This window comes from Antechinus flavipes, chromosome 3 (assembly GCF_016432865.1).
Source record: "Antechinus flavipes isolate AdamAnt ecotype Samford, QLD, Australia chromosome 3, AdamAnt_v2, whole genome shotgun sequence".
NCBI classification, from domain to species: domain Eukaryota; kingdom Metazoa; phylum Chordata; class Mammalia; order Dasyuromorphia; family Dasyuridae; genus Antechinus; species Antechinus flavipes.
Genome location: NC_067400.1, coordinates 514,281,340 through 514,306,862, shown reverse-complemented (window position 1 = coordinate 514,306,862; position 25,523 = coordinate 514,281,340). Strand labels below are relative to the sequence as shown.

At 39.1% G+C, this 25,523-nt stretch overlaps 1 protein-coding gene across 1 annotated transcript; it reads left to right on the top strand.

Moving 5' to 3' along the window:
- Nucleotides 1–2,568: 2,568 nt before the first annotated feature.
- On the top strand, nucleotides 2,569–24,093 carry BUD13 (BUD13 homolog). Its single transcript, XM_051987022.1, has 10 exons — nucleotides 2,569–3,429; nucleotides 5,314–5,404; nucleotides 12,588–12,672; nucleotides 13,381–14,100; nucleotides 15,865–16,112; nucleotides 20,561–20,663; nucleotides 21,014–21,152; nucleotides 21,379–21,563; nucleotides 22,135–22,216; nucleotides 23,681–24,093. The coding sequence occupies exons 1-10, from the start codon at nucleotides 3,287–3,289 to the stop codon at nucleotides 23,772–23,774; spliced, it is 1,890 nt and encodes a 629-aa protein (XP_051842982.1). The 5' UTR covers nucleotides 2,569–3,286; the 3' UTR covers nucleotides 23,775–24,093.
- Nucleotides 24,094–25,523: the final 1,430 nt, after the last annotated feature.

The window sequence follows — 25,523 nt, the reverse complement described above, 5'->3', positions numbered from 1 at the left end:
GTCTTTTTCTGCAACTTGAGTTCATTATCTTTGGCAAGAAATGGGCAGCAAGCTTTTTATCAATCCTCCAGAATTGATCTTTGCATTAAATAGCATTCTTAAGTCTTTCAAAGTGGCTTTTCTTCATATTATGTACATTGCTCTCCAGGTTTAACTCACTTCATTCTACATGAGTTCACAAAGTCTTCGCAAGTTTCTCTGAAATCATGCCTTTCGTCATTTCTTAAGGCACAACATTCTATTCTATTTCTGTATTGTAATTTGACCTTTTCCTTTGTACTCTTTGGAGTAAGGGCCTAGTAATGGTATTGATGAGGGCCAGAATGGTGAGTGTGGTGGGCAGAGAAAAACTGAAGAATTGATAAAAATTATTCCCTGGGGCAGGCAAGAAGAAGGCTCTGATAATAATCAAGATCAGTTTGGTTTGGTGGTGGCAATTCAGTCCAAGTTAAGTTCCTGAGGCTAAATTTTCCTTATAAAACAACTTATGGCCTCAATGGAACACTCGTATTGGATGAAGTTTTCTCAAGTTTATGAGACTAAACATAAGTCACATGATCCCTATGCCCAGTTGAGCCTTGGGTTTCAGGAAGTCACATGATCCCTAGTGCCAGCCTTGAACCCTGGGATGCAGGAATTTAGTGAAGTTACAGGAAGTGATGTGACCATTGGTCAAGAATGGTTGCGTTCTTTTAGTCTATCCAATGAAAAGGCTCTGGTCTTTTGCATTTTAAATCTTGGACAAGGTGGAGCACATGGCAGTAGTTGGGATGGCTCCCAGATGTGTCTGGGCCTCTCCCTGCAAGGGTTAAATAAACGCTTTCTCTTTGTACCTGAAGATGTCTTTGATTAGTTATCCCACAGAGGCCCATGGCTTTACTACTGCCTTCCTTTGGGTCAGTCTGCTATTGGCATCCTACTTTGTGGTATCTTTACCCCCTTTTCTCATGTCATGTGATGTGTCTCTCCTAACCCTACTTTGCTTCTCAACCCCACTTCTTATAGCTAGTTAACTCTTAGGGAGTGCTAAATCCTTCTCAGGATTTGGCCTGTCAAGGAAGGGCATGCCTCAACCTCATGAAGTATTATCTTTCTCCTGGTGAATGGCAAATCTGCCCTTTGCCATCATTAGTTTTTAAAACTCCTTTCTGTGGTCTCCCAATTCTTTTTCATATTTACATTCCTAGTGTTTATTGTACCTTTTATTTGTAACCTCTTCCCTAAATAAACCTACCTTTTGCCAAAGAGAATGGCTATGGTGAATTCTTCATATGACTGGACCCCAGCATTTGGTGCCTATCATCACTTGGTGTTATAGCCACACTGTGGCATTGCTGGGTCAAAGGGTTTGTGTAGTTCAGTGACTACTGACTGCATAGTTCCAAATTGCTTTCCAGAAAGATTCGACTAATTCACAGCTCCACCAATGGCACATTTAGTGTGCTGGCTTTCCCACAATCCTTCCAACAATTGCCATTGGTACCTTTGATGTAAAATGATTTTAGGGTCCCCTGACCTTGGGGCTTCTGTTCTAATGAGTCCTTGGTCTTCTGGCTTTGGAATCTGCCTCAGGAAACTGAGTACATCTATCTGAAAACTACCCTTAATTCATTTGGAGATTACTTCCTACCCTTATTCTGGAGCTATAGAATTAACATATCTATGATTGAAAGATGTATAAGTATCTCCTTGGTACTCTCTCTTCACTGAATTTGCTTAGAATTCAGTCTGCTCAGTAATGGCATCACATTGCTTTTAATAAACTTTGCCCTGAATAAAGTGAATTGTGAAAGCTGTCTTACAAGATGGAGACTGTTCTAAAGAGTGAGTGAGGGTCAGCTATGCTCCAGGGCCAAGTTTCTTTCTCCAGAAATCATGTAGTTTACAAGGAGTGGGACCTTTTCTTTCTGAGACTAAATTGGGGCCACCTTGGCATTGAAATTCCCATATAAGGTAATTTAGTAATCCTAAAGATGTGGTTGGGTTGAAAGTTTTTCCTCATTTATGACTTAAAATGTGAGGTCATTTGTCCTGGCTAATCAGGGGAAAGATCCAGCTATAGGAAATGTTGGCTGAGGCAACTGGGGTTAAGTGACTTGCAAGCCCAGTGTCAGGAAGTGTGAACTGTTAAGTATCTGAAGTGAGCTTTGAACTCAAATCCTCTTAACTTTAGGGCTGGTGCTCTGTCCATTGCCCCACCTAGCTGGCTGCTTCCCTCCCTCTTCCTCTCCCCCCCATAGAGTTCTTGTCTTGCCTCTCCTTGTCTAACTGCTGTCTTGTCCCAAGCCCCTTGACTAGGAGATGGATTCAAGCCTGCAAATTCTTTTGAGACACCTTGGGATACCCATCTGTGACTTTTGGGGTCCCCCTTCTCAATCTCAACACCTTGCCATTGCAATAACTGTTAGTGATTTAGAGGATTTTTTTCTTATGGTTGATTGATAATTTAGATTTCCATTCATGTGCTTTGACTGTTCTGTGGAATAGCTTTTATTCATATAAATCTGAATCAGTTCCCTCTACAAGACATCAATACTTCGATATCCCCTGGTACCTCAGGCTCATCACGTCTAACTTTACCTTTGAGATTTTCTCCTTTGATCATGAGGAAAAATACTAGCCACCTCTAGAAAGGGGGGACTTGAACTCTTTTGTGTAGACTGAGGCATACGTTTACCATTTATTTTTTGGCAACATTGTTTTGCATGACCTCACGCATAAAATGGGTGGATGTTGCTGTCTTATTGGGTGAGGGAGGGACTTGGAGGGCCAGGATTTGGGACTAAAAAAAGTGAATGTTTAAAAAAAAAAAAAAAGACTGAATAGAGGGGAAAAATTTGTTTGAGGCATTCCCAATTAACTTATCTCACACAGGTTTGCACGGGAGACACTTCCTTCTCCCTTCACTCTCAGCCAATCAGGGCCCTTTTCTGTCGACTTAATTTCCCCGTGTGTCTGTTGTCAGGACCCTCACTTCTCTTCCCACTGTCCCCATCATCATTCTCCATTCCTCCCAGTCTCCCCATCAAACCCCGCGCCTCACCTTCGCAGGGAGGCTTGGCTTTGGCTTCGGCTTCCAGGGCCCACTAAGACTTACACGGGCTGGGCCCCACCCACAGCCAGGCACCAATCAGATGTTCCTTTCGGGCTTTTGAGCTTTCAGTGGCCCCGGGATTCCTAGCCCCACCCCCCGGAAGCGAACTTGGGCACTTTTGCGTTTCAGGAAATTTGTCCCCCACGCTATACCGTAGCCGGGTTCCGCTTCTTTTCTGCTTCCTCCGCTGCCATGGCGGCTGCTCCGCCGCTCTCCAAAGCTGAGTATTTGAAGCGTTACTTGTCAGGGCCCGAAGCAGCTGTCGATGCGGGGTCGGAGGCTAGTCGTAAGCGCCGAAAGAAACGGCCGAAGCAGACTGGTGCCGGAGGCAAAGGGTGAGCTAAGGATGCGTGTATGTATGCGTGTGTGGTGTGTGGAGAGGTATGGTGTAGTTAGGTGTAATGGTTATACGTATTGTGTGGAGAGGTGGGTACGGGGTGTGTGTGTAATAGTTGTATGTATTGGGTGCGTCTGTGTGTGGAGAGGCGTGTGGTGTGTGTGTGTAATGGCTGTACATATTGAGTTGCCTGTGGGGTGTGTATGGTGTGTGTGTGGTGTGGTTGTGTAATGGCTGTACATATTGTGTTGCCTGTGGGGTGTGTGTGGTGTGTGTGTGGTGTGGTTGTGTAATGGTTGTGTGTATTGTGTCGTGGAGGTGTATGTGGAGAGGGGTGTACTTAGTGTGTGTATCTACGTTTTGTTGTCTGGTGGGGGGTGTGTATCTGGTGTGTTTGTACGATATAGGGGGTGTGTGCAGACGCTTGGAAGTGCCTCAGACCCAGGCCCTGGTTGCAGCTGTCCCTGGCCAGACAATGGCCAGGGCTCCAGGCGGTGTCTCGGTCGGGGCAGAGGAACTTTTTTCCCACCAAGGGCCATTTGGATATTTATAATATCATTCACGGGCCAAATTAGCCTGCTCCATTTGGTCAAACATTTTATTAACTCCCTCCTCACGGGATGCTTGCAACTGTAGTTGCCTTGGCAGGCCGGGCCAAGTGATTTTGGGGGCCTTTTCCATAGCGCCTGCAGGCTGGACGTTCCCTCCCTTCAGTCTAGCTGGTGCCTGCTCTGTCCCAGCCTCGGGGCTGTGGTCTCCAGCTGCCTTACCCTCCCCTCCCTGCTGCTCCTGGAGCACTTGGTAAGACCCTAGGAGTGCCTGGTGCTGTGCTGAGTGTGGGGATGCAAGTAATAACATGAAAGGCAGCATTAGTTTAATCTAACGATGGAAGACGTGCAAGCAGCCATGGAAAGAGAAGACAAATGCAGGACAAATTGGGAACATTTATACAAACTATGAGAAAGACAGTCTCTGTCCTTGAGGAGCTTAGCATCTAATGTGGGGAGACTATACGCAAAAACAGGAAAAGGGAATTTTCCCAGTCACAACCAAGCACTTTTAGGAAGACTACTGGAGGATGGCCTTGGTCAGGAGGAGTCTTGTGTCAGGCAGCTCCAAGCGGGCTTGAGCCAAGGTGGCAGCAGGGCCAGGAAAAAGGGGATAGAGTCTAAGGAAGTTTAAGGAAGACAGTGCCAGCCCTGCAGTCAGGTCCCAGACACTCACTAGCTCTGTGTGACCCTGGGCAAGTAATCCTGCTTGCCTCAGTTTCCTCATCTATAAAGTGATCTCTTGAAAAAAATGGGAAACCACTTGAGTATCTCTTTCAAGAAAAGCTTCTATTACCTCCCTGAGTCTGAGGATGAAAAAAAAAAAAAGATACAGGGAGGAAGAGAGAGGGAAGGAGAGAGGAAGGAAAAGAGAGAGAAAGAAGGAGGGAGAGAGATAGAGACATGAAGAAAAAGAGAAAGAGAAAGAGAGGGAAGGAGGGCGAGAGAGACAGGGAGAGAGAGAGAAGGACAGAGAGGAGAGGGAGAAAGAAACAAGAAAAAAAGGGGGAGAGAGGGGAGAGAGAGAGAGGACAGGGAGGGGAGGAGGGAGAGAGAGAGAGACAGACAGTCTTGGAGATGGGAGACAGCTCACTGGTTGTGGTTGGAAATTTCTGTCCCATCCTATTCCCAGTTTCTTTCAAAGTTACAGTTAACTTTTTCTAAATTCTTCAATCTTAGAGATGTTGACTTTGTAGGGAAAGGACAAACTAAATGAGGCTATTCTCTATCCCCTCACACCTCTGATTTCTATTTAAATATCTATTTGAGTCTTTTAAAGTGTTGTGGATTCTCACCTTGAAAATATTTCTTTTTCTTACAACTTTTTCCATTAGAATGAGGATTGTGGACGATGATGTGAGCTGGGCAAATATTTCAACTAAGGCAGAAAAAGAAGAGGAGGAAGATGAGGGAGATTTGCCTGTGGTAAGTTTGAGAATAATTAGGTAGGGTTTAGGAATTTATGGTTACCTCAAGCAGATTTCCTTTCATTTGGTTGTAAGATCATAGAATTTAGAGCTAGAAAGGAGATTACCTAGTCTAACTCTTATTACAGATGAGATGACATAGGTTCAAAGACATTGATCAACTTCCCCAAGGTCAGTCATTGTAAAGAGCCCTACTTTCAATGCCGTATGTGAATGTTAAATGGAGAAGGAATGGTGCTTTGCTTAGAACTATTACAAAATATTAATGAATAATTGTAATATATACTTTTCATTGTTTGTAGAGCATCGTCTTTCTAACAATGAGGAAGCAATCACAGTGGAGTAGCTTTCCCACTGTGTTTTTGCCAGCCAAAGCTGTATTTAATATTAGGCTGAGGCATGTTTGTAATTCTTCATTGAAAAATAGAAGAAAATACATGCTGTGTTCACTTCTTTTTTGTTTTTGTTTTTTCTCTTTCCCATAGTTTTTCCCTTTTGTTCTGATTTTTCTTTCCTAACACAATTCATAAAGCAATGTGCATTAAAAATAACTTAATTAAAAAAAAGAAAAATAGAAGAAAACATACATAACTGAACTGCTAAGAAACTTTTGCTTTCATCTTATTACTTAATAGTTGGTGCCTTCATTCTTTCATTCATCAAGCAAGCAAATTAACATTAATTAAATGCCTGTTATGTGCCAGATGCAAGACTAGATACAGGAATAAAGGAGAAACAATCCCTGCCTCTAAGAACCGCGTACATATTATGACTGGGGTGGGAGAAGAAGGAGAAAGCATGTTTGGGTTAACAGCCAATATGAAAAACAGAATCATAGTAAATAGAAATAATTTCTAGTAAGAATAGCATTAACATTTGGGAGAATCAGCATAAACCTCTTCTCAAAGATGACATGAGCTAAAGCTTGAAGAGAGCTAGGGATTTCACTAGATGGAGATGAGGAGGGAGTGTGTTCCATGCAGGAGGGACGTCTGTTTCAAAGCATGGTCATGGGAGCTGTAGTGCCATGTATGGAGGTAGTGAAAAGTCAGTTTCGCTGGAATATAGAGTGAGAGAGCGAGCGATGTGAACAAATCCTAGAAAAGTAACCTGAAGCCAGATGATGAAGAGATTTTAGTACCAAACAATAGTTTATGTTTTATCTTAGGGGCAAAATAAGGAACCACTAAGAACAAAGGAGAAGGATAGATAATTTTTAGGAATTTCATGTTGGTGGATTCACTAGCCAACACCATTGCTTGCTCAGAGCAGTTGATTTATCAGATGTCTCTTGCGTTGAATTGAAAAATGTCACTAGATCTGGGATCTAGCTTAGAGCTTGGTATTTCATAGTGTGTATATCTTAGAGGTGGAAGGGACTATGGAGACTACCTAGTCTAACGTATACCTAAACCAAAGTGGCCATTTGACTTCTTCCTTTTAAAAAATTTTTTTGTGAATATTTTCCCCCAATTACATGTAAAAACAATTTTTAGCATTCATTTTTTTTAAATTTTGAGTTCTATATTCTTTGTTCCCCTCTTCCCTGAGATAGCGATCAATTTGATATGTTATACATGTGCAGTCTTACAAAACACATTTCCATGTTAATCATGTAAAAGAAAACACAGGGAAAAACCTTCAAAACCCCAAAACAACAGCCCATGAAAAAATAAATTAAAATTTCAATTTGTATTGAATTTGCTTCGGTTTGCCTTCAGTGACTCCATCAGTTCTTTCTCTGGAGGTATATAGCATTTTTCATCATGAGTCTTTTGGAATTGTCTTGGATCATTTTATTGGCGAGAATTGCTAAGGCAATTAATCATTATACAATATTGTTGTTACTATGTAAAATGTTCTGGTTCTGCTCATTGTGCTTTGTATCAGTTCATGAAAGTCTTTTCAGCTTTTTCTGAAAGCATTCTGCTCATCGTTTTTTATAGCACAATAGTATTTTATCATGGTCATATACTACAACTTGTTCAGGCCATTCCCCAATTGATTTTTGTGTGATAATATTTTTTTATTTGCATAGTTCATTTGGCAAGGAAAATTAATAAGTTGAAAAAACACATTTCTTGGAAAAAGAATAGCTGTAAAATATCTTATTACATAGCGTGTATGTATATAACATGATAATAAATCAAGTTGGTAAGAGTAACCTTATAAAACATATTTTGTATTGATAAAAAGAACTTAAAGTATTATCATACTCTATTTTTAAAAATTATTTTCTTTTAATTACTCTTCCATACTCACAGTTTTAATCTCAATTTCCAATTCTTTGACAACCAGAAAAAGAGCTTGCTATAAATATCTTTGTATAAATAGGTCCTTCTCTCTCTCTCTCTCTTCTCTCTCTCTCTCTCTTTCTCTCTCTCTCTCTTCCCCTTTGGATCTCTCTGGGATACAGATCTAGTAGTGCTGTTGCTGAGTCAAAGGAAATGCACAGATCTGTAGCCCTTGGGCATAATTCCAAATTCTTCTCCATGATGGTTGGATCAGTTCACAACTCCAACAGTGAATTAATGTTTCATTTTTCCCACATTTCCTCCATTTCTCATTTTCCTTTTCTATTATATTATCTAATTTTGATATATGTGAGGTAACACTTGAGAGTTGTTTTAATTTGCATTTTTCTAATCAGTAGTGAGAGCATTTTTTCATGTGATTATAGTTAGTGATGTTTTCTTCATCCTGTTCATATCCTTTGACCATTTATTAATCAGGGAATGACTAGTATTCTTATAAACTTGACTCAGATGTCTTTTTCTCTGGATATATGTGTGTATATATACACACACAAACAGAGAAAGAGAGAGAAAGAGAGACAGACAAAGAGATGAGTTCTCTGTCAGAGACACTTAATTATAAAATTTATTTTTCAGTTTTCTGCTTTCCTTCTAATCTTTGTTGCATTGATTTTGGTAAAATATATTTTTTTATTTAATATAATCAAAAGTTTCCATTTTATATCCAAGCATATTCTCTATCTTTGGTTCTAAATTCCCTCCCCCCCCCTTTTTTTTTAAGATCTGACAGATAAAATTTATTTCTTGTTTTCCTATTGTATTTATATTACTTTTTATATCTAAATCATATATCCATCTTGACCTTATCTTGGTGTATACAATGTAAGATGTTGGTCTATATCTTGTGTCTTACGTATTATTTTTCAGTTTCTCCAGCAGTTTTTGTTAGTAAGTTCTTGTCCTCAAACCTGGAACTTTGGATTTACCAAATACTAGATTATATGATCATTTAGTACTATGTCTTGTAATCTATTCTACTGATCCACATTTCTATTTCTTAGCCAGTACCAGATAATTTTGATGATTACTGCTTTATTATACAGTTTGAAATTTGGTACAGCTAAATCACCTTCCTTCACATTTGTTTTCATTAATTTGCTTGATATTCTTGACCTTTCATTCTTTCAGATGAATTTTGTTATTATTTTTTCTAGCTCTGTATAATAATTTTTTAAAGTTTTATTGATATAACACTGAATAAGTAAATTAATTTAGATAGAATTGTAATTTTTAATATAGACTTGGCCTACCCATAAGCAATTAATATTTTGTTATTGTTTAGATCTGACTTTATTTGCATGAAAAGTGTTTTGTAGTTCTGTTCATAATTCCTGAGTTTGTTTTGGCAGTTAGACTCTCAAGTATTTTATATTCTACAGTTTTTAAAAATGGAATATTTCTTTCAATCTCTTACTGCTGGACTTTGTTGGTATGGAGGCCCATATTCAAATCCTGTCCCTGTTAACTCAGTAGTTGTATGACCATGGGTAAGTTACTTAAGACTCAGTTTCCCATCTGTAAAATATTTGTACTATCTGCCTCACAAGGTTGATAGTTTAAACAAGTTAGTTGTTGTTAATAGTATTATTCTATTCTTTTCTGCTTCCCTGGATTTGGAATTGCTAATCCTCTCCCACTTTTTTTTTTTTTGGTCACTTTAGGAATGCTAATACTTTAAAAAAAAATTATGCCCTATAATTTTGCTTCATCAGTCATCTTTTCCTTGATTTTCCGTTTAAAGTATTTCGATTTTATTAGCTTCTTTCCTTCTGCTTACAAACTTCCTTAGCACTCTCCTGTTCTTAAAAAACAAAATTAAAAAAAAAAAAACTAGAAACAAAAATAAAATACTTTTTTGGTCGTTGCTACCTAGTTAAGTCCACATTTCCTCTTTTTCCCTATAACATCACACTTTTGGCTCTGCTCTTCTCACTGATTAATCTCTTGCATCTTTTGTCCCACCTGCCACACTGAAGTCTGCTCTGTGAACTTGTACTGTTAAATTCCTAGTTGCTAGATCATGGGAGTTTTTTCTCATTCCTTATATTCTTTATCTTTTCCACAGCATTTGATATTGACAGTTCCTTTCCTTCTTGAAATGGTTTCCTTTCTTAATTTTCCTGACACTGAATTTGGCTGGTGCTCCTCCCAGCTCTCCTTTCTAGCTTCTTTCTCTTTCTCAATTCCATTCCATTCAACAAGCATTTACTAAATGCCAATTATGTATAAGGCCCTTACTGAGAGAAGGCAACAGGAAACAAAAGAACTAGTCTATATTCTCAGGTCATTTAACTGGGATGAAATAATCTGTGGGTAGCTCAGTAAAGAATCTGATGGAACGGAGAGCAGTATTACCTGGGGAAAGTCTTCATGGAGGAGATGGCTCCTACATTCCTCATTTCATCTCCAAAACAGAATTGGCATTTTCCTTTGAGCCTTTGTGTTTCTGTATTTTTTTTCTTAGCAATCTTATTTGTTTCTCTAGTTTTAACTATAGCTCTCTAAATCACTTTTAGGTGTGTCTAGTTACAGAATGAGAAGATTTCAAAATTTGAAAGAGTTTGAGAAGTTGTATCTTTTTTGGGGTGTGTTTCGGGTGAGATTAAAAATCTGCATTTCTGATTTCCTGCTGAACATCTTCCTTCCCCTTTCCCCCAGATATCATAGGACACCCCAGACTTAATATATTAAAATGCATCATTTCCATTTCCACAGACTTCTTCCTCTTCCCAATTTTGATATTTCAATTCTTCGTCCCACCACATTTATAGTCAATCAGGCTCAAACCTTTGAAATCATCTTTGATTCTTCCTTCCATCACACTTTCCATATTCCATATGCTTCCAAGACCTGTTGATTTTACAGTGCTGGTCTCATCTTCACTATTCTTTCAATTCCTCCTGCTACTAGCCTAGTGACTTTTTTCTTACTAGTCTCCCTGTCTTAAATCTCTATTTTCTCCAGTTCATCCTGCATTTCAGAACCAGATTAACTTTCTTAAAACACAGCTCTTAGCCTGGGTCTCTCTGAAAACTTGTAGGAAAGCTCTTGTGTTTATAGGAAAAGTATACCTATTACCTTTGTAGGCAAGGCCTTTGGAGAGGTGGCTTTAATTTGTCTGTTCAGCATTATCTCTTACTATGTCCTGTCTACATGTTGACCAAATTAAATTATTCTTTGTCAAACCCGTCCTGTACTTTTTTGCCATCATGCCTTTTTTCTTCCTTCTACCAGGAGTGCCTTCTTTTATCTCTAGTAACTAAAATTGTACTAAAATTTCAATCTGTAGCTCATATGACAAGTATTCTATAAAGACTTCTGTATTTATCTTCAATCAGACATACTCTATCCCATTTTTGAACCCCCATAACCCTTTTACACTTCATTTATGCTACCTTTCAAATTTTATCTGATGATACTTTTGTTTCCTTGTCTTATCCTATGACTTGATTTTAAGGTTTTTGAAGACAGGAATGTGATGTATCTTTTATATCATCTTAACCCATGAAACAGTATTTCCAGTACTTAGTACATAATGGAGCATCAAGACATATATGTTAAGTTGAAAATAATTAGCCTCATGGATGATAAATGAGGAAAAATTTTTAGAAGAACTGCACCTGTTTAACCTATATTGTATTATTTGCTGTCTAGGGGAGAGGGGAAATGGAAAGGGAGAGAAAAAATTGGAAACACAAGACTTTGCAGGGGTTTGTTGAAAACTATCTTTGCATGTATTTTGAGAAATAAAAAGGTATTATTGTTTAAAAAAAAAAGAAAAGAATTGGCCTCCATGGACAAGACTGACACTGTATAAGCAGGCATGGATGGATTGCATTCTGCAACATTGTGGGTACCCATATCATTAAGATCACAGAGCTGTTGAATTTAGCTGAATGATAATGACATGTCTAGTTGGGAAATATGAAAATATTGTAGAAAATCAGAAGAAAAAATCTTGTGGTAGATATTCAGAGGACCCTGGCCTGGGTAGACTTAAATGCCTAGAAGGCAGTATCTCAAACCAAGGACACTCATCTCTCAGCCATAGTCTATTTGTAAAATGTGTTTATGGCTGCCTTTGTTGTTCAGTGGTTTCAATCATGTCTGACTTTTTGTGACCCCTTTTAGGATTTTTTTCACAGAGATATTGGAATAGTTTGCCATTTTCTTCTCCAGCTGTTTTACAGATGAGAAAACTGAGGCAAAAGGGTTAAGTAACTTGCCCAGGGTCACACAGTGAGTAAGTGTCTGAGGCTAGATTTGAACTCAGGAGGGATGAGTCTTCCTGACTCCAAACCTGGTGCTTTTATGACTGTGCCACCTCGTTGCCCTTTAGCTGCTTACTTGCATACAATTTGTACCTCCAATGGTCTTTATCTCCTGTAATAAAACAGGTTTTATTTGTACCTAAGAAGAAGGGTGTATAAATGAGTTGTAATGGTGATGCATTACTACCACATATACTGGACAATTGCAGTGTATTTCCTATATCTTAACCAGTGGTGAGAGTCAAGAGAGCTCCCTGGGCCATCCTACTGGAAAGAAAAGGAAAGAGCAAAGTATGTTCATCTTTTAGCTCAGAAATAGATAGTGTGGAACTTGACAGGTTGTTAAAAAAGACTTGTGATGGAACAAATTGCCTTTTTCTTTTGGGTACTTCATTAGACAGTGGAGGGTCTGTAATTAAACTAGGCCAATGACAAGTTGTTTATGGAACCAGAGGAACAGTAAATCCTGAGAAGGGGAGATTTTTTCACTATCATGTGTATTGGGGTGGAGAAGTTCCTTGTCTCAATCTTTCCAAGTCACTTTTGACTCTGTAGTGGGATCTTCTTGACTACTCAAGCCTGATTTTTTTCCCAGGTGGCTGAATTTATTGATGAACGCCCAGAAGAAGTGAAGCAAATGGAGGCATTCCGGACCAGTAATAAATGGAAGCTCTTAGGAGGTGAGTGCTAAGTCATAGGGCAGACCTAAAGGTCTAGGCTGGGTGTAGCTGCTTGTAGGGCTTTCTGGAAGAGACTGCAGAACACAGCTTCAGAAAGCACATCTGCTTCTGGCCCCACTTCCTCTCCTGGGTGTCTGAGGTCTCTCTCTGGGTGGAATCTGAAATGAATGTATTTGCTAGAGTAAAGGACTGTGCAATTTCTATAGTGTATTAACTGGGGCACCACTCAGAGTAGGTCCCAAAGAAGGAGTTGCTGAGCAGAGCCATTGAAGCACCTTAGCTATCCTGGTCCCATTCTATCCCACCTCACTTACACTGTGCCTTTGGAAGTTGGAGAATCTCAGACTCCTCACTCTTCTGGGAGGCCTGGAATGAACTGAATAGTGAGAAACTATCAACTTGACACGATCTTATTAGGCTACTCCCTCCCCTCCCTGCCCCACAAAAGACAGATAAGGATTATATGGATCAATCCCCAAAATAAATATCTGACTCTGTACTTTCTGTATTCATAGGAATTTTCTTTTTCTTGAGAAAGTTTCAGCTTACTTTTGCCATCCTGGGTGCTGGCTCACTATCCTTGAGCAATACAAGGATATTGATCTTTGAGATTTTCTGCGCAGTTTTGAGACAGCTACTTCTGGGGAGGTCTAACTAGTGTTGGAGGCCAGTGGTCTGTGTAGTGCTGACTTTATGCTTTGTGTTTAGAACAAAAGCAAGATCTGTCTCCGCTCAAGAGGGCTCGTCACGACTCCCCAGACTCTTCACCTGCAAAGAGGGTCTGTCATGACTCCCCGGACACATCACCTCCGAGGAGGACCCGTCATGACTCTCCAGACTCCTCACCTCCTAGAAGGGCCCGTCATGATTCGCCAGATTCTTCACCTGCAAAGAGGGCCCGTCATGACTCCCCAGACTCCTTATCTCCCAGGAGGGCTCGTCATGATTCACCAGATCCCTCGCCCCCTGGGAGGGCCCATCGTGACTCCCCAGACTCTTCACTTTCCAGGAGGGCCCGGCACGATTCACCAGACTCCTCACCCCCCAGGAGGGCCCGTCATGACTCCCCAGACTCCTCACCCCCCAGGAGGGCCCGTCATGACTCCCCAGACTCCTCACCCCCCAGGAGGGCCCGTCATGACTCCCCAGACTCCTCACCCCCCAGGAGAATCCATCACGACTCCCCAGACTCTTTACCTCCCAGGAGGACCCGCCATGACTCTCCAGACTTATCACCACCCAGGAGATTCCATTCTCAGCTTTCAGATTTAGCTCCTGAGGTTTGTCATTCACTGTCTAGTAAAGACCCTGCTAAGTCCTCTCTTAGTCTGAAGGAGAAGAGCAGTAGACATGGGGATGAATCTTCTCAAGTTAAAAATCAATCACCTTCCTCTCCTAGGCCAGGGAAACAGCTCCATAACTCCAGAGGTGAGTGCCTTATGTTCCAGACTTTCTTCTGACCTTTTTGTTTCTTTGGTGAGTCAATATTTATTAAACTAGTTCTTGGGCTAAATACTGGGAAAACAAAATTGGCAAAAACCCAGGTCTTGTGCTCAAGAAGGTCATGTTTTAAGAGGGAAGACAAAAAGGAGGTGCTAGTGGGGCTGCTGGGAAGGTCCTTTTGTATCAGGTGATTTTTGAGCTGAGTCTTGAAGGAAACCAGAAAAGTAAAACTGAGGAGAGTATGCCAGGTGGAGGGAGGGAAGCATAGCAAGTGAAAAGATAATCAGGAGATGGAGAGTTATGTTGGAAAACAGCAAGAAGGCGTGAGTTGTTGGATAGTAGATTACATTGAGGGTAGTAGAAGCCACATAGAGTATTTTAATATTTGATTCTAGAGATAATAGGAAACCACTGTAACAATAATAAAACTGTTGTTTATTAAGTAGGGTGTGTATGTGTGTGTGTGTGTGAGAGAGAGAGAGAGACAGAGACAGAGAATATCCCAGATCTGTGTTTTAGGAAGAAAACTGACAACTGAGTGGAAGATTGGAATGGGGCTAGAGACTTGAGGTGGAAAGACTCACTAGACTGGCAGTAGTTGGAGTTGGAAGTGATGAGGATCTATACCAGGATGGTGCCAGTGTTGAGGAGAGAAGGGGATGTTTGGATGAGGTGTTGTGGAGATAAAAATGAAAAGACTTAGCAGCAGCTAGATTATATGGGGTTAGTGTGAGTAAATGGTAGGTGACACCACGGCTACCCACTTGGGTGACTGGGAGAATAGTGGTGGCCTGGACGGTAGTGGGAAGGTTGGCGAGTAGTGTGTGTTGGGTGGTAAGTGGTGGTAAAGATGAATCCTATTTTGTACACATTGATTTTGAGATGTCTATGGAACACTCAATTTGATATGACTGGAGGTCAGGAGACTTTCAGGAAAGGAGTCAGCCTCCTGGAAAGGTGAGGATTTCAGAATTCAAATTGTCACCTCTCCCTGAAAATGAACTCCTCTAGATCACATATAATATAGTATATAATTATAGCTATATAGCCAGTGAAGAAAGCCCTTAGAGGGATAGTAATTCATTTTAATACTAGATTTTAACCTCTTTGAGGACAAAGACCTTGTTCATCACCTTAAACGTTCATAATCTTTAATAATGAGATTTGAATACCTGGGAACTAAAGAATGTTCATTCCCAAAATAAAACCCTGAGAAGTTTATTGTGCATACATCTTCTTAAAGAATGGTATTTGTGGTAAAAGAGTAAGATTTAATCCTATACAGTGAAATTACTTACTCTTTCCCTTGTTCAACCTCTGACTTAAAGTACTTCAAACTTTTTTGATTTTCTTAGTCCTGGAAACCTCAAAGCCATTTTCTAGGAATCCATAACATTTATAAAATTCTTGTGAAATACTTTAGCGTTGTTTTCTCCACTCTACAGATAGGGAAAACTGATCTGACTAAAGGACCTTGACATCTAACACTGTCATAGACTTGGAAACAAACATTATATCACGAATCCCAATCTTCCACTTGTCTTTGAAAGACTTGTCTTTTTTCCCTCTCGTGTTTTGTGGTTTGGGCATTCACATTAGTTATAATTCCTCCACAAAAAGTAGAATCTCATTGGGACAAACTTGTTCCTAGAGAAGGAAGTTTTAACTCATCTTTAAAGCACAATCTGGACAAAGTGAAAATTATTTTTGAATTATTCTGGAGTGATCAAAGTGTTTCTCTATTTCTAGACTCTTCTCCTAGCCATAGGAAATTCCAGATAAACTCTTCAACCAAGAAACACCAGAAGCATGATATAGATTCTTCTTTTCCTGCAAAGAGCAACCAGCAGGACTCAGATTCAGACCTATCTCCTCCCCGGAACAAGCAGAAACGAGACTCTGACTCGGACCTCTCCCCACCAAGAAGGAAGCAGAAAGCCAAATCTTCTGATTCAGATCTCTCTCCACCTCGAAGGAATCCATCTTCTGGAGCAAAGGTGATTTTTTTGAGGGGTGTAATTACCCCCTCTCCATGCACAGGCTTCTTCTGGGCCATTTAAGTGCCAACTAAACAAAACATAACCAATAAGTTAGCCAATACAGAAAGACTTGGAAGATGTAGTAACTAAGGCTAGTTTACTAACTCCAAGCACAAGGTCCTTTTAGTTATCCTCATGCCTTTCTTGGCACCTACCACTATATTTCACATTGTAGATAGGCTTAATAAATGTTATATCTATAGATATATACATAATATAATTTTATATATATGTATATGTACGTGTGTGTGTGTGTGTGTGTGTGTGTGTGTGTATGTATATGTATAAAGGCATAGATAAAATATCTGAATAAGAATTCTTAAGATAGGAAGCATCTTTAGAGTCATTATAGTCATTGCTAATGACAAAGTTCATCTTAACCCAGCCCAAAAAGGTGATTTTTCCAAGCATCTTTGACATTTATACCCTCTTAGATCTGTCATTCTAACTTAGGGAGCCCCCAAAGCTACTCATGACTAAAATGCTATATAATTACTTGCTGACTTACAGAATTTAGTTTTTAGAGCCTGAAGACTGGCATCTAATGTGAGGGAACTTTGGAAAACCTAGCCTCTGTTAATTCCAGGAACTCAGGAATTCTCCAGGTTAAACAGGGCCTTGGTGTACCGAAGAGCTAGACAGAATCTGGATAGTTAGGATAAAATAGGATAATAGTAAAGGAATTTTATTCCAAAAAGTTCAGTGACATTCAGCAAGTATTTATTAAATACTTACTATGTGCCAAGCATATTTGTGCCCACTTCTTTGCCACATACTGGGATAAAAAGACTAAATGGAAATTGTCAAGATACTGGAGGGAAACAGTTCAATGCCCTTCTACTAAGGAACATTAAAATCATGTAAATTACTTTAACATATTTAACATGTATTGGTCTACCTGCCATCTAGGGGAAAGGGTAGGGGGAAGGAGGGGAAAAATTGGAACAAAAGATTTTTCGATTGTTAGTGCTGAAAAATTATCCATGCATATATCTTTTTTTTTTTTTTTTCTGAGGCAATTGGGGTTAAGTGACTTGCCTAGGATCACACAGCTAGAAAGTGTTAAGTGTCTGAGGCCAGATTTGAACTCAGGTTCTCCTGACTTCAGGGCTGATGCTCTATTCACTGAGCTACCTAGCTGCTCCCCCTCTCCCCGCCATGCATATATATCTTGTAAATAAAAATCTATTTAAAAAATCCATATAAATGCTCCTTGAGGGCTTTCTACATACTCCTATTTCTGCATCCTCCTTAGACTTCCATCACTTCACCTGAATCAGTATCCAAAACTGTTCCACGTTCCTGAAAGACCTTTCCACGTGCAGCCCTCCTCTTATACTTGTTCTTCCCCTTTATTGAGACCTTCATTCTTTCCACATCTCAGTACTGTCTTAGGCCATTGCTTTTGCTCTGACTTCATTTTCCTCCCTGTCCAATCTCACCTTAATAATGAGTTAGTCATTTCAACTCTATACTTTTGCTCTTGAATCTCTTGTCTCCCTCACCTCTGGGTGTTATTCTTTTGCTAGACCTCAGCTCTGGATTACCACTATCACTCACCTCCTTTGCTCCTCCTTGTGGACCTGCTTTATGACACTGGAAGAAATCTCTTTCTCATGATGGTTGGGCATATTTTAAATTCAAGATAACCAATCCCAATCTCATTGTAATAAGTGTCCTTGTATTCCTTTCTAATGGATTCCCTAGCTCACTTTTCATCAGTAGAACATACTCTGTTCTAAACTTTTTTTTCCTTTCTCAAGCTTGCTAGATCTTATTTCTTTTCTCATATGAAGGAACTTATCTCTTATTTTACTGAAAAAAGTAGGATCATTTGATTTGAGTTCCTTCTTCCATTTTTTTATTTAATCTCAAAACTCCTTAAACTAGCCTTTCTCCTGGCCAGAGCAAGTGCTCATGTGCATTTGTTTCCTTCTTCCATCTTCTTCAGTAGATTGCATCTTCTCTCCTCTCTTTTGAATCTTCATCTTTCTTTTATCAGCTGGTTCCTTCCCTACTGCCTCTTTGCCTACATAGTTGTCTCCATTCTTAAACCTTCACCAGACTTAGTTGCCACCTCAAGCTATCCTCTTATGTGTCTCCTCCCTTCCTCAGTGAGACTATTTGAAAAAGTTATCTATCCCCAGTTGCCTGCATTTCTCCTTTCACTCAGCCTTTTGCGAAAAGGTCGGGACCCAAGCATTTAACCAAGAACTAATTTTTCTTAAGTTACCAATGATTTCTAAATGATCATATCTGATAGGTTTTTTTTTCCCCCTTAACCCTTCATGATCTCTTTGCTGTACCTGATTCTGTTGACTACCTTTTCCTCTTGGATAGTCTGTTCTTTCTGATTTTTTGTAATCCTACATTTAACTCTGCCTTAGTTTCCTCAGCTATAAGATGGAGATAATACTAATCAGGATCAAATGAAATATTTGTAAAATGCTTAGCACAATGCCTGGTACACAGTAGGTGTTTAATAAATGCTTGCTTCCTTAATCACTTCCAGTGGCTTCCTCTTGGTTTTGAGATAAAATGTAAAATTCTCTTTTAACTTTTAAAGCCCTTCACAACTTGATCCTAGCCCAACTTTCCAGTCTTTTTGGATGTATTCTTCCTTCCAAACTATGTTCCAGGCAAACTGATCTTCTGTCTGTTGCTCACTAATGAGATTTCTCCTTCCTGTTTCATGCCTTTGCACTGTCTGTCCTGCATGCGTGGAATGTACTACTTCTTTGCTTTTGTCTCAGAATAACTTTCTGCTCTTTTAAGATGCAGTTGAAACAGTCCATCATGATTTTCCCAACTGAAAGTAACATCCTTCCCAAATTACCTTGTTTTCAACTTCTTTTGCATTAACTTTACATTTAAGCTGTTTATTTTTATATGTGCTTGTTGCTTCCAAGAGAATGTAAATTCATCGCGAGTTAGGATGGTTTCATTCTTCCATTCATTATCCTGTCTCCTCGTTCAGTAACTAGCATGTAATAGGGTCTTAATAAATGCTTGTTGCTTGATTGATGAGTCAATGCAAAGTATTTACCAAGTAATTTTGGGGTGAGGTGATTGGAATAAGTGCTAATAAGAATTTGTTAAACTTCATTTAAAAAGAGTAAAATCTAGTAGATTTTAATGACTCGGGGATATATGCTATTTCTTTCTGGAGAATTTTTTTTAAATAATTTTTTATTGATAGAATGCATGCCAGGGTAATTTTTTACAGCATTATCCCTTGCATTCATTTCTGTTCCGATTTTTCCCCTCCCTCCCTCCACCCCTTCCCCCAGATGGCAAGAGTCTTTTACATGTTGAATGGGTTGTAGTATATCCTAGATACAATATATATGTGCAGAACCAAACAGTTTTCTTGTTGCACAGGGAGAATTGAATTCAGAAGGGATAAATAACCCGGGAGGAAAAACATAAATGCAAGCAGTTTATATTCATTTCTGGAGAATTTTTATTGTCTTTTAGGAGCAGATCTGGCCCTGTATTTTAATTTGGGGTAATTTTTTTTTCTAAATTTAACAGATACACAGTTGAATGAAAAAGAGGATTGTTCATAAGACCATAGGTCTCTATTTAATGTGCAACTTGCTTTGCTTTTTAAGCATATAATAAAATCAACCTAGAGCTTTTTGAGCTCTTCTCCTGCTCTGTACTTTAGAAGACTATATAGATCAAGAAACTCTAACCACCTATTTGAATGAATGAAGTAAAGCATTTATTTTGATCAAATCACTGAAATTTTATCTATCTGTTCCATATTAATTCTTGAAGCAGTCAATATTGTGCAAATTTAATATGCTACTGAAGGGTATCAATAATTACCTTATATTAGATTTTTGAGTCAGGTGGTCGCTTTGAAAAAAATAACTGATAAAAGATTTTAATGACCATATCATTTGTGATGGTATCGTTTGCAGTTTTCAGAACCACAAATAGCGGGGTTTATCATTATAAGTGGATTATTATAGCAGTGTAAACTCTCTTTGTTCATGGTATAGGTTTCTGACCAGCTTTAAAAAAGTGAACTTAAGTCCCTTCTCCAGCTAATAAGTTTAGTACTTGGTAAATGAGAATTACTACTATTTGTTATTCCTTTAGTAAACTAGTTGCTTAGTTTAAGATTCTATCTCCTCATAAAACTTGTAAAATCATTACTTCTCCACAAAACTTCTCATTTTAGATTTTGTTTCCATTCTCTTTTCTTTTTTTATCTGTGATCTGTATTGAAGGTATAAAATGAAAATTAACACATTCCTTTCCCAGAATATTTGTTCCCTAGTCATTGTGGTAATCTAGTTAAAATATAACTGTATGTTTTGAGTTCCTCTGGTAATGTGCCTATTGGGAAAGTATGCTGTCTCATTCATTTGTGGTACCCCCTTTCAATTGCTCAGGCTGCGCAGATGTTTTCTGGGGCCAAAACTGGGTTGGTGTCTGATGTAAGGAGAGAGCAGCAGGAGCTGAGGAAGCAGGACCAAGAAACCAAACATTTGGAAGGTAAAAACTTGGAGACTAGTAGGCTGATCCAAGCTTACAAAGCTTCTTAGTCGTCTTTTGGTCTGTTAATTGACATAGGATTTAAGCTCTGGTTTTTAATATATTACTTGAACCATTAATGAATGGTTCTTTCCCTTCTTTCCCATGATATCATTTCTTAGGTCTATCATTGACAGTAGTGCTCTGTGATCCAGCTCTAAAGTTATTTCTTCTCTAACTTCAGGGCCCTGAGCTGTTATTTTTCCCTTTTAAAGTTAGGACACTTTTCTTCTCTTCACATTTCTAAAAGAAGTTTTAATTTTGATGCATTTAGATTAAAAAAGGAAAATTGTGCTTTGTGTCTTTTTTAGCTGAATTCCAAAATGCTGAAACCATTTTTCGAGATAAGTCTGGCCGCAAGAGGGACCTGAAGCTGGAACGATTAGAGCAACGACGAAAAGAAGAGGAGGAGTCAGAGAAAAATGAGCAGTATGCTCAGTGGGGAAAGGGGTAAGAGAAGCCCTTGAGTTTCATTGTAGAGATTGGATAGAGCCAATTTTACTTCTCTGCTGACAGGTGGATTAGTAGCAGCTTCATCTCCTGTCTTCAAGGATGCTGAGAAAAGATAGCATTTTGAATTGAGGAAATGCTTCAAGTAGAATAGAGCATTTCCATTATCATTTAGGATAAAGAATGATAGATGGTCTACCAGAGGTTCTTGCTTTTCTTTATTCAGCCTTGCCCAGAGCCGACAGCAGCAACAGAATGTAGAAGACGCAATAAAGGAGATGCAGAAGCCATTGGCCCGTTACATCAATGATGAGGACCTGGATCAGATGCTCCGAGAGCAGGAGAGGGAGGGTGACCCCATGGCTGATTTCATTAAGAAGAATAAGGCCAAGGAGAACAAGGATAAGAAAGGTGAGGCTTCTTAGGGTTTGGAGGGGATAGAGCAGAGAGCAGAATATGGGAAAAGAATCATTTCAGAATGGTGGAGCCAAGATTGTCATATGGCCTCATTCTTAAAGGTCAACTGTAGACTTAACTATTGTTTAGTTACCAGTGATGGTTTAGCCCACATAGAGATGACATTACTTAAAAGTTATCTCCTTTGTCATATTCCCTTTTCATGCTTAGTCTTTAGCCCAAGTGTTCTGATCTTATGGGTTCCATTAGAAACAGATTCCTGCACAGAAATGTTTTCTTTGTAGAAAAGGCTACATAGTATTATGGAAGGGACTCTGGAGGTTTGGAGTCAGACCTGAGTTTGAATTCTAGCCCTAGAATTCAGTAGCCATGTAACCCGTGGGCATATCCTTGGATGAGCTTCAGTTTTATGAAATTTGTACTACCTTCTTATCACACAGAGCTGAGAAAAATGTCTTGTTAAGCCTTAAGTATTTTATAAATTAGACGTACTTTTCATCACTATTGGAAACAGCTCTAGGGGTTGGAATGAACTTGAGACCAAGTCCTCTCTTTTTTTCTTTAGAAAAGCCTCGCTACAATGGCCCTGCACCTCCCCTCAACAGATTCAATATCTGGCCTGGGTATCGCTGGGATGGTGTGGACAGGTAAACCCAGTTAATTATTCCACATCTACTAAGTTATCTGTATTTTTCCTGCGACTTCACTCAAGCTGTCCTGGCCTTAGCTTACCTGGCTTTATTTTTATTTTTTGAGAGGCTCTTTAGCATAGTGGATAGAGCTAGCCTTGAAGCCTAAAGACTTGGGTTCAAAATATGTTCACTTCAGTTATATCCTGGTTATGTGACCCTGAGCAAGTCACTTAAACAAACCTTTTCAGGGTAACTCTCAAGACTAAGTTGCAGAGAAAATGCTCGCATTTGGAAGTTTTCAATATCAGTAAAATTATAGGTCCTGTTCTTGTCCATCTTTTATTATACCCAATCTCATATTCTATTTCAGCTATAAATTCATATCCCAAGTGCATGGCACTTAGTGTTTAAAATCTCTCTCTTCCTGTATCCTTCCCTTTCCCACTCCTCCTTCCCTTTTTCTTTCCTTTTTTCCCTCCCCTCCCCTTTCCTTTCTTCTCTTTCCTTTTCTTCCCTTATCATCCCCTATTCTCGGAATACATCTTTCTTTTTCTAAACATTTCTTGTTCTGTAGTGAAATACGAAGAGAACCCTAACCCTAAATACTTTTTGAACTAATGGTCTTCTGTAATGCTTTCTGTCCATTTTTCCCTGTCAGCAGCCAAAGATTTGGGAAAAGACACTTTTTTAGTCATGGCCATTCTGGTCTTTTGGTTCTGTTTATTACTTCTCAGTGATGACATTTTGCTTAGCACCAGTTTAAAGGTTAGGCAATGACTTTGTTGCAAGTTTGAGAAGAGGAATTTTAGAGTACAAAATAGAGACAATTTATATATAGTGCAGTTTTAGAGTTTTCTTCCTTTTGCTGCCATCCTAGTTTTTTAGCTTTCTGCTCCTTAGGACACTGTAATTTCTCTTTACTTCTCCAGATATAAGCACATCCCTTGAGTTATTTAGGCCCCCTCACAACCTGAGCTAGTTGTTCTTTACCCCATTAGTGGCCAGCTTATCTTAACTTTTTCAGTAGATTCCCTAGTTTTCACTTGTTCCTAAAACTCTCATACTTGTCACTTAACTCTGTTTTCTGTTAACTTCAGGCCTATAATTAGACATTATAAAATCTCTTCATCACTATGTAAGGTTATAGATGTGACAGAAAAAGAGGATACATTGAATATACTAATGATTGGAATGCAGATGCAGTCATTATAAGCTCACCTGCCTTTAGCTTTTTTTTTTTTAACCAGTTTTACTTCATTTTAATCATTTTACCTTTTCCACATGACATGTTTCTGATCTATTGAATCATATTTTTTTTCAAATGTGTGTTTATGTGTTGCATATGTCAGTTTTATATTTTCCCTTTAAAAGGTCCTTTAGGGAGTCAGGACTTTTCTGTGGGTTTTCCCCTAGAATGACTTGTACAGATCCTTGTATCTAATGTATCCTGTTAATTACTATATCTCTTCTACTTTTCAGGTCCAATGGCTTTGAGGAGAAGCGTTTTGCCAGACTTGCCGGCAAGAAAGCTATTGAGGAACTTGCCTATAAATGGAGTGTTGAGGATATGTAGCTCTTGTAACTGAGCAATGGCTGTAGATTCTGGTGGTGGGCAAAGACAGAAACCAGCCAGGGAGGGCCAAACAGTTTACATAGACTAGCCATTCATGCTTGCCACCAGTGGCCCTGGAAGAGAGCTTAGACTTTCATTTCTGTCCCCTGCTTGGGGGCAGCACCATGACCCAGGATGATGTCCATGTTCTTCAGCCATTCACACAGCTGTTTCTACTATCTTTTAAATGACATATGCACCACTGAGGGTCATACAAGTACCCCAGAGTTCATTCTTCATTGGGTTTTTTTTCCTAACAAATATACATTTATTTTTGTAACTTTTCTGTGTTCTGTTTTCTTAAGGATTCTAAAACAATAGGTTATTCCTTCTATGGGCTCTGGGGGATGGGGGCGGGAGGTCATATTTTATCTAGAAAATAGGTGCTTTCTCAGGATTAAGTGAGGATTAGAGGTGGATCAAGATAGCAGAGATCAACTGGGAGGGTTTGGTGCACTGCTCACTTCCCATACTCTTGTAGAATGATCTTCTGGCCATTGCTCAGCCATTTGGAGCAGAACTCGGTTCTGAATCATTTCTCCATTTGTGAGTTCCTTATTGGGACTCTTATTCTTTACTTGGAACATATTAGATGGCATCATTGCCAAGCTGGGGTTCATTCTCCTTTTAACTCTGGCCAAGAATTATCAAAGAGAAGCCTGAGCTCAGAACTGATAGATGAGGAGGTTGATTCTTGCTTGGGAAGCATTTTGGAAAAGGATCTGAATTACCCAGAGCATGTTTCTCAAACTTTAGGGTTTTTTATCTTTAGGCTGTTTATAAAAAATACACAGATAACATTTTTAGGAAAAGTTTGGTCATTAAAAAAAAACCTCTTCTGTGTCCCTTTCCTTGAGTAATAGGTGGCAGTAGATCTAATCACTGCCATATTCCCTCATTTCCTTTCTACAGTTGGATTTTATTTGATCAGGAATCCCTGGCTTCAGATTTACATTTTTTTGTTGTTAGTGCCCTCTTTTTACTTAAACGACTATTTCATTGGCATATGTCAAAACATACCATTAATTGGAATGAGGAATGAAGATATCATTTGTTTTTGCAGGAATGACCTGGAGGCGAAATAGATATGCTATTCTATTCCTGTTGTTTCATGTATTTTTAGTCCATGTTCTTTTAAATTTATAAACTTTTCTGTGTCTCTGCCTATAAGTGTTTGGAGACACTATAGACTTGGGGAACAATACTAATAAGTTTGACCTGCTAATAACTGACTCAGTTTAGATTCAAAGAATGAAGAAAATCCCATTTTCATATTGTAAAAAAAAATCTTCATAGAATATATTTTACAAGTCAGATCAAAGTCACAGTAGGTATGGAAACCTTTTCTATTAAAGAAAAACATTTTTTAATCAAGTTTTAGAACCTCTTTCCCTATATTGGCTCAGTAACTCTTTGATAAAATTACCTAAGATCAATTAAAGAGTAAGTAGGAGGAAACATTCACTGGACAGGATGACATATTGTATCCTTGGCCAGAGCTGTTTCAGGTGAACTGATTGGGGGCTTTTTCCCAGGAGAAGTTTGACTATGATACTGTGCAGCTATGAAATTGTGACAGAGAGCTGCCTCTTGAGCCACACATAGTTTGCTCAGGTGAGTTGGGTTGTAGTTTCTATGTTTGTGGTTTCTTTGTCCTGGTTTTGGATCAGATGAGTGAGTGATGAACAGCTGGGCATATCTATTTGAGGT